This window comes from Porites lutea, chromosome 2, assembly GCF_958299795.1.
Source record: "Porites lutea chromosome 2, jaPorLute2.1, whole genome shotgun sequence".
NCBI lineage: Eukaryota > Metazoa > Cnidaria > Anthozoa > Scleractinia > Poritidae > Porites > Porites lutea.
The window spans coordinates 47,199,806-47,215,997 of record NC_133202.1 but is presented as its reverse complement, the minus strand read 5'-3'; the positions used below and the strand labels follow the sequence as shown (position 1 = coordinate 47,215,997).

At 37.7% G+C, this 16,192-nt stretch overlaps 1 protein-coding gene across 2 annotated transcripts; it reads left to right on the top strand.

Moving 5' to 3' along the window:
* Positions 1-31: 31 nt before the first annotated feature.
* Positions 32-13,832, top strand: LOC140928847 (guanylate-binding protein 6-like). 2 transcript variants are annotated; one of them, XM_073378647.1, is made up of 11 exons: positions 32-184; positions 979-1,148; positions 3,365-3,522; positions 5,398-5,570; positions 6,548-6,734; positions 7,534-7,792; positions 8,309-8,604; positions 9,622-9,876; positions 10,334-10,456; positions 12,497-12,544; positions 13,170-13,831. In XM_073378647.1, exons 2-11 carry the CDS (start codon positions 1,016-1,018, stop codon positions 13,527-13,529), a joined length of 1,992 nt encoding a protein of 663 aa, XP_073234748.1. In that variant the 5' UTR covers positions 32-184; positions 979-1,015; the 3' UTR covers positions 13,530-13,831. The 2 variants fall into 2 exon arrangements, with proteins under 2 accessions (XP_073234748.1, XP_073234749.1); XM_073378648.1 differs by lacking the exons at positions 5,398-5,570; positions 6,548-6,734 and having other exon boundaries at positions 13,170-13,832.
* Positions 13,833-16,192: the final 2,360 nt, after the last annotated feature.

Here is a 16,192-nt window from a genome sequence, read left to right as displayed (position 1 = left end):
TCCCTCTAGCTTCCGGTAACTATTATTGTCGATTACTCACGATCGAACGCATAGCTTTCCCCTTCGGAAAGAGAACATACAAACATTCTTTAACATATAAGCTTAGCGGTGGCATTTCGGTTTCTTTGTAGTCCATTATCGACCATAGAAAGAAGGAGTGATTTGACCTTCCGGTTTATTTGAGGTAAAGGTATTATAATTTTTTAAACAGTACGCAAACGATGTCAAACATTGCACGTATACTCATACTGCAAGTGTTTGAAAATTACTAAATAGATTATTCAATTTATACCCGCGTTTCGGAGCGAACCAAGTGATCTGTAGCACATATAAGGTAGGTATATGTATAAGAAAACGCAGAAAAAATGGAAAATCAGAGACTATAATGCGAAGCTGGTGAAACAATTAAGAAAACGTACAGTTATTGATACTTTAACCAGCAAATCTGAAAAAAATATATGAATATTTAATTCCCTTTCTTGTCTAATGAAGAATATATATTTAAAGATCTCCTTTATCAAGGTTAACCCGAAGAAAACGCGATTGAGCTTCAAATTCTTGAATTAGAACTCTCCACAACTATAAACAATATTTTATGCGCTATTCTGACGTATTCGGCAGCGGAATTAGCATTCAAAAGATGAACAAAGAAAATAATTTTTCAGTTTCGGTTTCAAGCTTAAAATGAAGGGGAAACCCCTTCTGCTATACAATCCAGTCCATGCAAAGCGTTTTCCCAGTCCCTCTCGGTCAATTCACCTCCGTGACGTATCCGAGGCTGTTAGGAAAGCTATATTCTCACCACAGGTCTAGAATTTCATTTTCATTCATCGTGAGTCTTTTTATTGTCTTTTGTTGCTCTATAAACTGTTGGTTGAGCCGAAGAATTTCGCCGCCAGTGAAAAACCAGGACTGAGACCCTGTTGACCCGGTTATACAGCATGAAACTTAACTCTTCATCTTGCTTCCTTTTTCCAGCCTGACGAGGACAGTTGCATAATTTGAAGTCAACAGCATGGCAATACCTCTCTGTTTGCCCAACAACTGTCAATGGCATCCGGTTACAGGTGAATACACCAAGAAAATGGAACCACGTTCGTCGCTCTATGTCGTGGATAAAGCTCTTCAGAAACTGAGGAATGTGAAAGGTAAACGTTATTCATTTCACCCTTGGTGAAAGGCCCACTGTAATCGGAAGTTTATTTGCGTTGGGTTGATTAACCGCGGTAGGATTAGCTCAGTCGGTAGAGTGCTTGACTGCAAAGCGGGAGGTCGCGGGTTCGCTTCCCAGGGCCAGACCAATGCTCAGGGTCTTAGAATAACTGAGAAATGAAGGTACTGCCTTTGCCCTTCCAACGGCTAGACCTTTGCGTGGATCGGATGACCACTTAAAGTAAAAATAGTGTCGCAATCAAAGAAAGTGCATTTTTTTCTAAAGCTTCAGAGTATGAACGCAAAAGAAAATACCGGAAGGGGAATGCCGCTTAATAGTAAAGGTTAATTTTTATTCTCATAATTAAAGTATTACCATTAACGAATTCACTAGACGAAAAAAAAAAAAAGGAAGAAGAAAACAATAACAACCTAAAAAAGGTGAATTAATTATATTTCAATTAAGGTTGCTACGATGCATGATCCATGTTTCATAACCCGCGGTGTATTATTGTAGCAAGTCTAGTAAATTATGTGCCCGCAACGAGCCTAGAAACCTAGAAAGCAAACGCTGCTGACGATTCTATGCTATGTCAGCAGAACGTTAAGACAATGTACAGTCGACTCCCGATAACTCGAACCCTCGCTAACTCGAACCTCGCGCTAACTCGAACCAAAATCGATTTCCCCTGGATTTCCGTCATACATTCACTGCGATTTTAATTTACCCTCGATAACTCCAACTCCCGCTAACTCGAACCAATTTTCGTTTCCCCTCAGGTCATTTTCTATGTAAATTTACGCTCGATAACTCGAACCATGTTTTGAGCCCTTAAAAAGTCGGGAAAAAAGCAGTCTACTAGCGTCGCGTCCGAAACAATGAATTTTGGATTTCCTATTGACGTGTAGTAGGAGTATAGTTTACTAGTGGAGGCTGATGTTGATTGTCACAGGCTAACGTGAAGCAGCTTTTAGGCTATGTTTTGTTACTTTACGTTTTGATATATAATCTAAAAAGTATCTTTTAATTTTCACTTGACATTTCTACAATTAAATTTGCATGTCCACTGTGCAGTAAAAACTGTCTTTTACCTTACTCTCGGCTATTTTCTTCGAACTCCCGATAACTCGAACATTTTTTCGATTTCCCTTGGAGGTTCCAGTCATCGGGAGTCGACTGTATTTCAAAACACTGAATCCTAGGCTTTTTAATTTAAGACAGTGATTTTGATTCAACGAGTTTGCTTGGCTCGTGCACGTGGGAATTGATTTTGGATGGAGTTAAAAAAAATCAAATTCAAGGCGTTTGTTGAACAACAATGTTTATCTATTTTTGAGCCAATTTTTTTAAAAACTGAATAAAAAAAGGAATAGCGTTGATTTGCTTTATTGAAATGGAGCATTCTGGCCCATGCAAAAACGCAGCTTAATCAGGCGGTAAACTCCCTGTTCATTTAATGTTGTTAAAAGAAGAGGCTTCTAATTTTTTACCATGAGATTTTAAAAATGAAATGTTTCAGCTCGTTCATGCGTAAGAATTTTAGGAGCTATTTGACTTGGAAGCTCTCTTGGATGCCTTTCCACAAATGGTCTCCATTATATTGCAATAGGTGTATATCAGGAGGCTTAGTGAGTTATCAGCCAGACATTGTTCTCAGGAGAACCTTATTTTAAGTATAATATGAGAGGCCTAACTAATATACAATTTAAAACATTTTATTTAAGAAAACCAGCCATAAAATCATGCTCTATTTTGTATGCATACCATGCTGCATATCTGATTAGTTTACGTTACCTATGAAAGAGGGGACACTCTTTACTTGAGCAACCAAGGACTGGTGGGATTATAGAGGGGTAGCATTTTTAGCGATCAAAACAAAACAAAATACACTAGTTCTTAATTTATACGAATCACTGTATCCTTTCTTTCTTTTATGTTATTTTAAAATCGTCTATTCGTTTAGTTTGAGAAAAAAGCCAACATTTCGCGACGCCATCACTGGTTTCCCCACGAACTCATCGACGCCTGAAATTCCACGGATGACTCGTCATTACGCAGATCTGGGTAGTGCTTCCGATTTGTTGAAGCAAATTTTCTCGTCTCTTCGCTGTGAAACCAGTGGCGGCGTCGCGAGATGTTGGCTGTTTTCTCAATAAAAAAATTTTCAATTAACCACTTTTGTTTTCAGTTGTATGTTCGCTTGTTTTTTAGGACCCATTTGTGTAGTGTCGATCGCTGGTCCGTACCGCAAAGGGAAATCATATGTACTAAGCGAGGCTTTTGATCAACCTGAAGTTTTTCCTCTTGGACACCACATGGATCCAGAAACCATCGGAATTTGGATGCATATTATTCCAAAAACTTTCCGTGTGAGCTCCAGCACCTTTACTATTCAACGCTAGTTGCTTTAAGGGTAGATAATTATAGCGCGCGCAGCGGATCCTCATAGCTAGAGAAATTGGGAAGGAATTATCCGAGAAAATATGGTTATCACGTTAGCGTACAGCTGAGAGACCGTCCGTGCAGACGCTGAGGGTAGGGGTACAAAACCTCAGTAGGGTAGGGGAGGGAATCTCAAAGGTGCACCTTGCGTTTTGTTTTGGCCACACTTCCACAGAGTAAAACGTGAATATTTTTCTATCATAAATTTTGGGGCAATAGTGAAACTGACAAACAACAAACGGGCTCCCATTCCTGCGCCAGTGTTGCCCTCTTTAACGTAGACCTCATTTAACATTCATCGTTCAGTCTAAGAGTCTTCGATCAAGTGGTATGGTTACGAAATCAATAATATATAGATTTAGCCAGGGCTAAAAGCGAAGCTCCCTTTAATAACTTCATAATTTAAATCAAACAATAAACTTGTAATCCACAGATCAGGGTACATTCAAGTGACTTTTAAGGAAACGGCTGAGTGATTTTAGAGAAAAATAATTTGGCAGTCAGAGAGTGAAACAAATTTTACATCGAGTTAATAGTCTTATTTGTACACCTAAAAATAGCAATCATGTTCGATCAAAGTAGATTAGGCATGGAAAACAAATAGACCTATTCGTGTATTGTATTTGCATCATAATGTGGAAATTCCTGAAACAAATTAAAACGTTTTATTTCCAAGGGGTTTGAATTGGGTACAACATTGAGTTAACCGAATTGGTATATTCCCAAACAAAATAACCCAGTCGCCCATCACCTTAATTTTATAAGTTTAATTCACAGTCTCTCCATCAACTCCGTTTGAGAGACTATGGATAATTGGACAGCCCCGAAATATAATTTTATGAAACACGCGAAAGTTCTCGGTGGCAGCCAATTTACATGTTCCATTCCTCTGTCTAAAAGGGAGGCCAAAATAAAAAAATCAGATCAACCAGAATTTTTGTGTTCGACAAGTTTACTTTACAAGTAAATCTTGGCGACAAATCTGGTGGCGTGTAAACCAGTCTTTTAAACATTCTTTTTTTCATCACGTCTGAGGTAAACAGTACTATGAGGCGCTGTTTTTTTATCATACAGACCTCGGACAGAATTTGTTCTTTTCGTTTTTATGTTGAATTGGTAAGTGTGACATATTATATCAACTTATATGTAGGGGAAAAACGACTGGTTTTTCATCTGAACCCGCTAGATGGCAAAATGATGTGCATGAAATAAAGTATAGTGTGTGTGTGATGGTCATGAGATAATTGTCAGCGAATGTCTGATTTTGACAGCTGTCAATCTAATCATACTCTTACGGATGGCTTACATAACTGAAAGGCTAGTCAAGTTGTGCAAGATCTATTGTGACATTTGACATCAGCTTACATGAAGTGTGTGTACGGGTGGGCGTACTCTACGTCATAACCAAATTTTCTCGGATGAATAGTTTACCAAATGTTGTTACCCATGGTGCTCCGCTGCGCGCTTCGCGAGCGCGAGAGCTCCGCTACAATGCAAACCAATTATATCCAAGTTATAATGCAGGGTATGCCTATCCATTCTCAAATGAGAAATCGAAATGACTTATGACTTAATTAATTCCATACATTTCTGTCATTTATGTCAGTCTACTATCTTGTTTCCAAAATGAGCACATATTTGAGACATCATTTTTCGAATCCCTTTTCTGATTGTTGCTGAACATTTTGGCCTTCGTTGATTAAACTCTTTCTTTCATCCAACGCTGCTGTGAGTTACTTAAGTTCTTACTTAAAAACGGGCAAAGTTCAGTCGGAGGATTTGTCTTTTTGATTATTATTTAGGATTCAAGAGGCCGTGAATTCACGGTCGTGTTATTGGACTCCGAGGGAACTGATGCTGTTAGTGGAGAAGGATTAGACGACAATCAGATATTTACACTTACAGTTTTACTGGCTTCTGTGCTGATTTATAACTCGTCAGGGGTCCCGACAAGGCACGATCTTGAAGGTTTGGAGTATCCTTTAAAGGCTTAGATCCGCAGTAAAGGTTTAGTTGCTTGCGTCTTAAATTTAACTATCCGGACCGCCGCATCGGAAGTCTTGGTGCCAGGAAAATGTAACAGAGGGATATTGAAGATGGCTCGCAATGTTTTTTTCCTTATTTATCTTGGAAATAGTTTGATGATCAATGATTTATTCATCACGCACAATAATTGAGTTGTGAAAAAGATTGTCCAATCGTTGTTCATCACAGCTGTGGGATCTCATGTGTAAAAAGGCGAGTTGTAAGGCCCTGGTAACAGGTGAATCAGTTTCATCTAGTTTTTTGACCGGATTGCTCTAAGCCACTTTTTACTCGATGATTTTTTTAACTGTTTGCGAAAAAGAAAATCTTGAAATTATTTTATTGAAATATTTAAATACAAAAAATAGAAGACGTTCGAACTCGTGGTTATAAAAAACGTTAAACTAGGATGTTAATAAAGGGCTGGGCTACCGACGCTATAGTTTTTACTTTAAAAAGTGGTATAACTTAATGTTGAGCAGTTTTGGGTATTTGTTTGATGTGGCAGTATTCAGAAGATTTACCAGTTAAAGTAAATTGCTGAAATGGGCTAAAAACGTAGCCAGCCACCTTGAACAATAGAGGTGGTAATAATTATAATCACAGTCTAAACCTTCACCGATGACACTAATTTCTCTCTGCTCAAGTAGTCTTCTAATTACAAACTTTGCGGCATGAACTTTCATAAGTTGGTTGAATATGATCGTCCGGGTGAACGTAGTCCTGACTAGGACTGTTGCTGTTGACAGTGAATGAAACTTGTGCGATAGTCATCTTCAGAGTAAAAAAAAATGATAAAAAAAGAGAGAGAAAAAAGAAGAGGGTGAAGAAAGGGAGTAAAAAAGGAAGAAGAAGGGTGAACGTATGAAGTATGAACTTTGTTGTGAGAATTGTGCATTGTATATTATTCCGTAACATAGTATTCAGTTTCATTATGAAGCTGTCTCAGCGGATTAAACTTCGTTCCAACAGCGAAAGGTCGAACTTGAGTAGTCGTTGTGAAGACACGGAATATTTCCACAAAACTTTCCCATTCTTTATATGGCTTCTTAGAGACGTAACCCAGTCCATTCCGCCTGACTGCACGGATCTTAAAGATTACTTCTTGACAAGGGTGAGCTCGTTTACAAGCGTAACTTTAAGAATAGGTCACTTGCACTAAGAGACCAATTCTTTCTTTAAAAAATGACTTGGAATCCTGTTGATGACAGAAATTGACAGAGCGCATAAAATTATCTTACACCCGCCGAAATTTGAGAGGAAACGCATTTAAGGAAGATAATTTATAGCACTGTGATTTTTGAACAAAGTAGTATGATTTGTATTGGTTGCCATGTTGGGGGCCAAGATTATGCCCTCCAACATGGAGGCCAAAACTACTTTTTGCTTGCATCTTGTTAAACGTTTGATAATTACGCTGAAATGTGCTGTAAACGTTACCACATCATCTTTTCAACAATTTCCTTGAAGTTTAAGTGTAAAATTTCGGTTCAGAAATAGGTAATTCATAGTTTTTGAAATGACATTTTGGTCACGAGACCAGCTACGAAGTTACTCATTTTAAGAAAATGATGCGGGTTTGAAAAACTAAATCACTGTTATCTAATTCGCTGTTTTTTGAAGGCAAAATCATATAACTTTCATTTTCATAAAAATGATATCACATGATCTCTTAGTGCAAATGGCCTACTGGTGTATAACGACAAGTCACCGTTAATATTGTTATTATTATTATTATTACTATTATCAAATATCAGTATTAGGTTCAGTATCATTATTATTACTGTTATTTTCATAATAATATAATTATATAATTATTTTGTTTTAAAGACTGTATTCGTATTTATTTTGTTAATAGTATTTTTGTTTATTTGATCGTAACTCTCTGTTCGATCTTCATCCCAACTTGATAGGTTTTCAAAGACCAAGACTTTTCTCGGTCAGATCCTGCCCAGCAAGTAGCCGAAAGCATTTTGCGTTTCTTTCCTGGTTTTCAAGCCTTCAAACTTCCCCCACCAACAGTTGACGACGAAGTACTGCAAAATATCAACAGGAACAAGGATCGGTTGAATCCTAAGTTTCTAGAGGGGATTGACCAATTCAAACGATTGCTATGGTCCACTTTGCTCCCTAAACAAGGCCCAAACGATGGAGAGGTGGTGACTGGTGAAGGTATGATTTTAAACTTGTTTCAGTCATAAAAACATTATTCAGGAAAATTTCATAAATTACACTGCACTATTTTCAGTCATGTGGTACATTGACTTAAAGGGACTATCACGGCACTAGGACATTGCTGTTTTTAAGTCAAATCTGAGCTGAAGCCATTTGATAGCGCGATTACTCGTGCTGCTGTAGAGTTATGAGGGAGATACCAAACGAATTTCATCAGGGAACACTAACACTGATTTTTGCAGGCATATCATTAAGAGTTGAAAAAGCTGAGCAAGCTTTTTCAAGTTTCAATCCATGTCCATCCTTACCATCCTTTGCAACAGACGACAGGAAACAGTTTCAATGCCTGAATATCAGGTGTCTTGAATAACAAAGGTGGACCATTATTTTTTGGAAGTTTAATTGACGCGGGCACAAGTTTAAAAAAAAAAGGAAAAGATAGAAAATAGCGTGACTTAGCCCCTATAAATCGCTTTGCAATTATTTTTAAAATTCCTAATTTTCTTTTTTCAGGTCTTGCAGCTCTAGTACAGCTGTACGTGGAAGCTATAAATACCCCTGGCGTAGTTCCAAGCGTACAATCAGCTTGGGATACTTTTGTAGGGGTAAAGTGCACAGAGGCATCGCAGGCAGCATTGACCATTTACGATTCTCTAATGAACTCAGGGCTGTCAGGCCGCCTGCCATGTGACAATGACGTCATTCGACAAAATCATGACGCAGCTCTTGAGAAGGGGGTCGCTCATTTGGAGGATGAGACATCTGGACTATCAGCTGTTACAACTGAGAAGGTCATGAGAGAACTTACGGTAAGCTTAGTGAACATCTACAACAATGTATCCCTTAGCTTCTTCTGCAATGGAGAGAAATTCTTTGATACTTTATGCAACTTTTTCAAGTGGCGTCATAAGCAACGACGACTGAACTTTGAAAAGCATGTTTTCTTTCTTTTTTTTTCTTTTTTATCTTTTTAGTAGGTGTGTTTGTGTGAAATGAGACGACTAGAAAAGGTTTTGGAAGGTTTTCTGCCATGTTTTTCAAAATTTGCATTTTTTTCTTAAAAAATAGGTTTCAATTCTATTTTTATCAATGGAATTATTGTAGTACACTTAAATTGGCATTATTTTATCAAAGTTAGTGTCACTGTTGATGAAATCCAGGATTTTTAGTGACTAGTTTGAGAAAAAAAAAACATAAGTCAATATGACCAAATGGAAGATGCTGAGTTTAATTTTCAACAGTGTTCATTTCCCTCGAAATTGCATATTTGTAGATTTTTTTGGTTACTAAGCATCCTTTTATACTCAGATTATGTTTTCTGTCAAAAATTCCTCGATTTTTACCGGTTTTAAGTAAAATGGAGTAAATTAAAATACTTCAAAATGCTGGATCCAAGATGGTAGATGCTTCCAGTCCCTTTTTAGTAATAAATAACGTCATTGTGACATCACTGCTATTGATAAAGGTTATTTATATGTTAGCCAACTTCTTGATTTTATCAAACACCTTACTATCTACGTATTTTTCGTTTAATTTGTACTTTGAGGGAAATTTAGATTCTGGCAATAAATTCGACAATCTGGCGTCATAATGACGTCTGATTAGGTCATTGTGTTAATCATATGCCCAGAAGTTGGAAATGATGAGTACATTATTCTGTTAAAGTTTGGTGGTCGTAGCTTGAGCGGTTTTGAAGATATAGAGAGGGTCTTATCGAGCGTTCCCCCCGGTCGCAGGAATAGGGTTAATCATAAACTTTGTATATTTTCTTGCTTCCCGTCCTGTAATGACATAATGACTTTATTTTCCGTTTGCCTGATTTCCAGGCAGCATTTGACGAACGGTTGGCCTCATGGAAGAATGAAAATGACAAATTAACACAAGATGCCTGCACCAGTCTTCTCAAGCGGCTCAAACAAGAACACTTGGATCCAATACTAGAAAAGTTACATAGAGGGGAAGGTGCACAAGTCTCATTTGAGGACATTATTCAAGGGTACAACCGACTTGAACAGGACTTCAAAGTGCGAGCAGTTGGGGCTAAAGATGTTTCTGCTGCCGTTTTCTTTGAATTTCATCCGGTAAAAAGCTTTAAGGTTCTTACTTCTAAGACAAAAAGAGGAAAGTTTTAAAATCGAACTCGAAATGGGCAACCAAAAACGGGGACTGGGCAAACCACCCCTTCCGGGGAATAAAGACAATTTAACTCATCATGAATGTTTGGTCAGGCAAAAAGTATTTCAAGAAAACAAGATAAATACAATGCGAAGTATATTCGAACCTTTTTTTAATTTCCAAAGAATAGTACAGACAAGTAGAGGCGGATTTTCTTTACTACTGTGGTGAGCTAAGCACTAAATGACCTTCTCCCAGCTTGAAAACTGCTTGAGGTGTTGGGATATCGGTAATTAGTTTAACTCTTACTAGGAAAAACAATTTCTGACACTGGCGTAAACTCATGACCAATCAATAGAGTGACCAGTTAATAAGAATTGGTATTATATATATTGCACCACTTTTCTTTAAAATTCATATCAGGTTCTAATGGAGGAAATGCAGCGATATTTGGGGGTACTACGACAGCTCAAAGATTTCGACGAAAACTTGACTAGAGAAATCGCCGCAAGAGCCTACCAAGAACAGGAAAGAATGAAGCTTGAGGTACATGTATTTAACGCTTTGGCAAAGAAGAATAGAGTGGAAAAACTGTGACGTCACAAAAATCATCATTTATGAAATTATGGGACTGGTTAGCATATTTAGAAGGAACCAAAGTAGCCCCCTTGCCAAAATTCAGCCTATTAGTGTAAATTAGTGGGGAAATATAGGCACCGTTTAAGCAACGATTACTCTATTCAAATGCTTCTAAATTGGTTTGCTAACTTTGCTCGGAGTCATCCGAGCAAAACTGTGCTTATATCTCCCCATCAATTTACATTTATTTAACAGGCTGATTTTTAGCAAATGGACATTTTTCATGATTTTTTTTTCTGAATATGCTGACCAACCCCATAATGTGACAAATTTAACTGTTTTGAAGTCATCACTTCTCCTCTGTATTGCAACTCATTATTATTTATTATACTTCAGATTTGACATTTGGGGGTATTTATACAAAAGATTTGCGATAAGCGACCCTATAAGCTGATTTATCGTTTGTTTCATGATAAATACCTCTTATTAGCCGAGTTTTCGGTCCGTACTGTAAATTACGGACCGAGTTTTTTTCATCGATTTATGGCCCGCGCGCTTCGCGCTTGGGCCATAAATCGATGAAAAAAATGAGGATCCGTAAGTTACAGTACCGACCGAAAAAACGAGGCTAATAAGATGTTTATTATATGGCTTCTTCCCATTTGGCGGACCGGAAACAAGTGCAGGACGCACGATTTGACAGTCATTTGACAGGCGTCAAAAAATAAAGTTTTTATTGGCGCACGAACACAATAGCACATAACAAAGGCTTTCCGAGAAAGTAAAAACAAAATCGCCATGTTGGAAAAGTTTATTCGGTCAAAACTAAGAGCACTGTAAGTTTTAGCTCTTTAATGTAAGGCTGGAGTATTTTGGAAACCGGACACTGTGTCTGTCTAGAAGTCGTTTCCACCTTTCCTCCGTTTGTCCTTGTAAAGAAAACACTGCAAAAGGCAAAGAAGCTTTTCAAGGTAAGTTTGTTGTCATTGTCGAAGGATTCGCTCGTTAATTGTTTTTGGGAAAACCTCTCTTTCTGCCAGTTCATTCTCGTCTTCAGTTGAGATCTGCGTTAAAATTTTCAAGCACTGACTAAAATTCTCTTGCTCGGTAAGGTTACGATTCAGTTTCTACATCAGCTTCGTTCTCATTAAAACAAAGGTAGGTTAAAATTTGGAAAGGCAAAGTCAACATCCCAGTCCTTAGGGTTTACAGGCATATTTTAAAGTTTATTCGGTGAAAACTAAGAGCACTGTAGGTATTCACTCCTTAGTGTGACGCTGGAGTCTTTTGAAAACTGGGCATTGTGTCTGGCTCGAACTCGCTTCTATCTTACTTTCGTTGGTCTTTCATAAAACACTGCAAATGGCAAGGAAGCTTGTCAAGATGATAAGATGATCGGGTGCAGGTATATTTGTTATCATATTTGTGGAAGGAATTAATCATTTCTCTTAGGCAAAACATCTCGAATCTCTGCCAGTCGATTTTTGTTTTTTTAACTGTGTACTGCGATAAAATTTTCAAACACTGACTAGAATCCTCTTCGATAAGATTACGAGTTAGTTTCTTCATCGCCTTCGTTCACAAATAAACACAGTTTAAAATGTTGAAGGCCAAAGTCAATTAACATACAAGTCCTCAAGGTTTTACAGGCGTCATATAACTTTATTTAAACCTTTTTTCCGAGCTAAAGAGATTTAGAGCTCCGAAATGAGCATTTTCTTTAAAAATTTTGGTCCGTAAAGCAAGTTACGGACCGCAAATTGACCAATCGCATAGCGAAAACAGACTCAGCCATTCAGTAATCTCTTTTATTGATCGAGACCGTGACGTTTTGTCCGCGTACTGATGCAGGCGATGGTATCAATTTACTGAGCGGGACTATTAGCAATATCAGGTTGACTGTGATTGTGGAATTACGACCTTCAGTTATGGTTGGTAGGTTCAAATCACTATGAATAATTTCTATTAATCTCAACAAGAGTTTTATCTGTATCCTGTTTTTCATAGGAGGAACACGCCCGATTGCAGCAAGAAAATCGTGAACGACAAGTGGAGGTAAGTCATGGCAGTCCATATTTGGTTGTAGCTTTAAACACTCAAAGCCGGAAGTTAACAAGTTGACAAAGCTTCTTTTTGCTCCCACCTTAACCCTCATGGGAGGATTAATAGAATGAGGAGCAAGATTCTTCGCGTGCCAAGCATTCCTCTTACACTTCTACCCTTTATTTTTAATTTTTTATCTTTTATTATTTTTGCCACACAAAATAACTTACAGCTGGGAAGGTGACTGTGGCGGGGAAATCTCCGAGAAGCCAACGAACTTACAAGAAATAGAGATATCCCACCCCCCGCCCCCCAACCCCTACCACTTCCCCTTTCTCAAATCAGATTCAAGTGGTGCCTCACCACGCTGCCCCAAACCCATTAACAACATCCTAGATCCTTCTCTGTATCTTCTTTTTTATTGAAACTCTTCTTTTAAAAACAAAAAAAGCCATCTGGAAAGGCTACGGAACTCTGTACTATCTTACCAGAAATGGACGAAGGCAGGCCTGATTTTCAGGTCACTCACATAGCTTAGTGCTGATGTCCTCATCCTTTACAGGATATACTGTTTCGCAGTAAGTCCTTAAAAATACTAAGTACAAGCCAAAAACGAGGTTGTGCTCTCTTAAAACAGATGGAACGGCTTCAAAAAAGGTTTGAAGAAGAAGGTAAAATACTACGTGAGCAGATGGAGGCAGATGCAAAAGCTCAACGTGATCAAATGGATAACATGTTGAAAGCTAGTATGAAGCAAGCTGAGGAGGATAGGAGAGCCTTCATGCAAGAAAATCAAACATTGAATGCAAGACTTGGAGAGATGCAAAAGTCAAATAACGAGATGCAGCAGATGGTGGAGAGTTTAAAGCTGCAGCTCCTGCAGAACCAAGGTACACAAGAGGAAGTTAGAAAGCCAAGTTTCTTTGATAAAGCAGTTCAGGTGGTCACTGGCTTAGGAACTATTGCCGGTGCTGTTTCAAAGTGCTCTGTTATGTAACCTTTCATTTTTTTTGATACTGAAAACAATTTTTTCCCCATTAAGAAATTTCAGTTACATTAAACATGCACAGAGTAGCATTAGAGTAGCCTGACGAGATAAATAGTTTTATTATAATTTACTGGTACAGTTTAAACTTGCATTTTTTGCTAGAGTGTCAGAATATATCGATGCAGTTTGTAAACATAAACTAAATAAACAGAAAGGTTGAGTTGGAAAATAATGTGATTTTCATTTTCTTTAATGTCAATGAACAACTAATTAAAAACTTACGCGCTGTTTAGAACCCATCGAATGCGAGGCTGAGCTGCTTACTATGAGGTGGGGAAAGAAGCATTCACGAAATCCGTCGGCGGTGTGTTTCGAACTTCTCATGTAATAACTTCGCTCGCCAAGTATCATATCATTATCACGATTTACAGCAAAATAATAATAATAATAAAAAGCTACAACCGCAAGTTTTAAACTCAAAAACACAGTAGCATCTTCTTGCGTTTCTTGTGGGGTAAAAAAGCCATTCAGATAATGTGCTTAAAAAAATAACAATAATAAAAAAAAAATAAACGGGTATATATGGAAACTTGCAGTCTTAATGTCCGCTTTCAACAATGATTTGTTTTCACTTTAAATTATGACATTCTTCTTTTCACCTGCGAGTTTATTTTGCTCTTGGATTAATTATAATTTTATTTGGGAATTTCCATTTTAATATTTGCGCGCCAAATGGTTTTGTTCAAAGGGGCTTTTGTCTTCAGCTGCATTAGTTCACAGTGCCATAACTGACGGGGCATAACCCGAAGGTTGGCTCAAAGACAAATTAGCAACAACAAATAATAAATGCGATAAATGTCTTACCTCTAAATTAAGAATAGTACAAGAGAAGCCTGTTGATAAAAACTTGACTTGTACATGATCATTATTCCTGTTCGTAGCAATTTATGTTAAGCCCCCCCCCCCCCCCCCCGCCCTAAAAAAAAATCCCAGTAGATTGCCAGCAGTCCAGCAGGCAACTACTTACAGGGATTTCTGCGAAAATTATTATCATTATATTCTTGTTCTTCTTCTTCTTCTTCTTCTTCTTCTTCTTATTATTATTATTATTATTATTATTATTATTATTGTTATTATTATCAATTATTATGAATGCTCCACGTTCTTAGACATGATGAATGACATTGGCATTGACTTGAAGCAGCAACTTTATATAATCAAAAAAAAAAAAAGATAAATATAGCCATTAGAGCAACATGCTGCATCTTTTGTTGTAGAAATAGGACTGGGATAGCCCAGACTTGATGCAATTTTGATGTCTATTCTTTTTTTCTTTCCTTTTTTTTTTGTTTTGTTTAGTTTTGTTTTGTTTTGTCCTTTGTTTGAATAATCCAATCTCAAGCAGCATTTGCAAATTGCCTATACGTAGCGAGATTTACAACTTGTACATTCAAAAACACAAGTAAAGTTTCCATTGTCATCATCATCATCATTATCATCATCGTCATTAAACACAGCTTCTTCATGGATTGCTTGAGTCTTCCTTAAACATCAAGTCACCGCCCGTGACCTTAGGTGTCTAGGACTGTACTTTGGAAGGATTCTGGCCGTACCCAGTAAACACGCTATCTGCAATGATTTCAAACGAACTAACCACTTTTCTATATCTTTCGAGGCAGTTCCTAATGTACCAATTATGACTGGCACAACAGTTATTCTGCTCAATTTCCAGATCCGTTTCAACTCCCGCTTCAGGTATTGGTAGTTCTCAATTTTCTCTTTATCTTTGCCTTTCACTCCGATGTCAAGTGGACAAGCAACATCAATTATCAGGAATTTGCGTTCTATCTTATCCAGTATCACAATAGCAGGCTTGTTGTGTTCAATCTTGTTGTCAGTCTGTATTTTGAAATCCCACAACAGCTTGTTGTTAGTGGATTCACACACTTGTTGTGGCTCATCATTGTAAATTATGTTTCATCCCTGTCATAACCCAACTTTCCACATAGTTCCCAATGAATCTCCCGCGCCAACTTGTCGTGCCGCCAACATCGCTATTTCTTTTGAGCAAGTTTCTTGCATTCCTATTCAATATGGCTAACTGTCTCATCGCCTTCTCCACACATTTTACACTTTGCAGACACATTTTGCTTGTCTATTATCCTTTTAATACTATTACTTCTTAATCCGTCTCCTTCTTTAGTCTGCCTTTTTTCAACCACTTCCACGTCTTTTTGTCTCTTACTTCTGCTGTGTTCCTCCAAAACTGCCCATGAAGTTGTTTCTCTTGGAAGTGCTCTTTTCTTTCTTGCTGTAATGACGCGGTTTCACAACTTTTAGCATAACATCTTAGAATTTTTTTTTCCTTGTACACCTCCTCCAACAGTTGAACCGTTACAACTCTCAACATCCCGGCTAAGACCATTGATCTCACTCTTTATAGAGTCCTCAACACTCATTAATCCTCTACCACCCTCTGATCTTTGAAAGTAAAGCCTGTAAACATCAGCCTACGGATGCAAAGCATGATTAGAAATTATTATTATTATTGTTCATATCTCACACCACTAGGTGTATCGGTGGTCAAGTATCCCTAGGTCATTAAGCTATTTCCTATTGTCTTAAGTGTCTAGGATCCTTCTTAATATCTTTCCTGTTCCTAACAAGCAGGC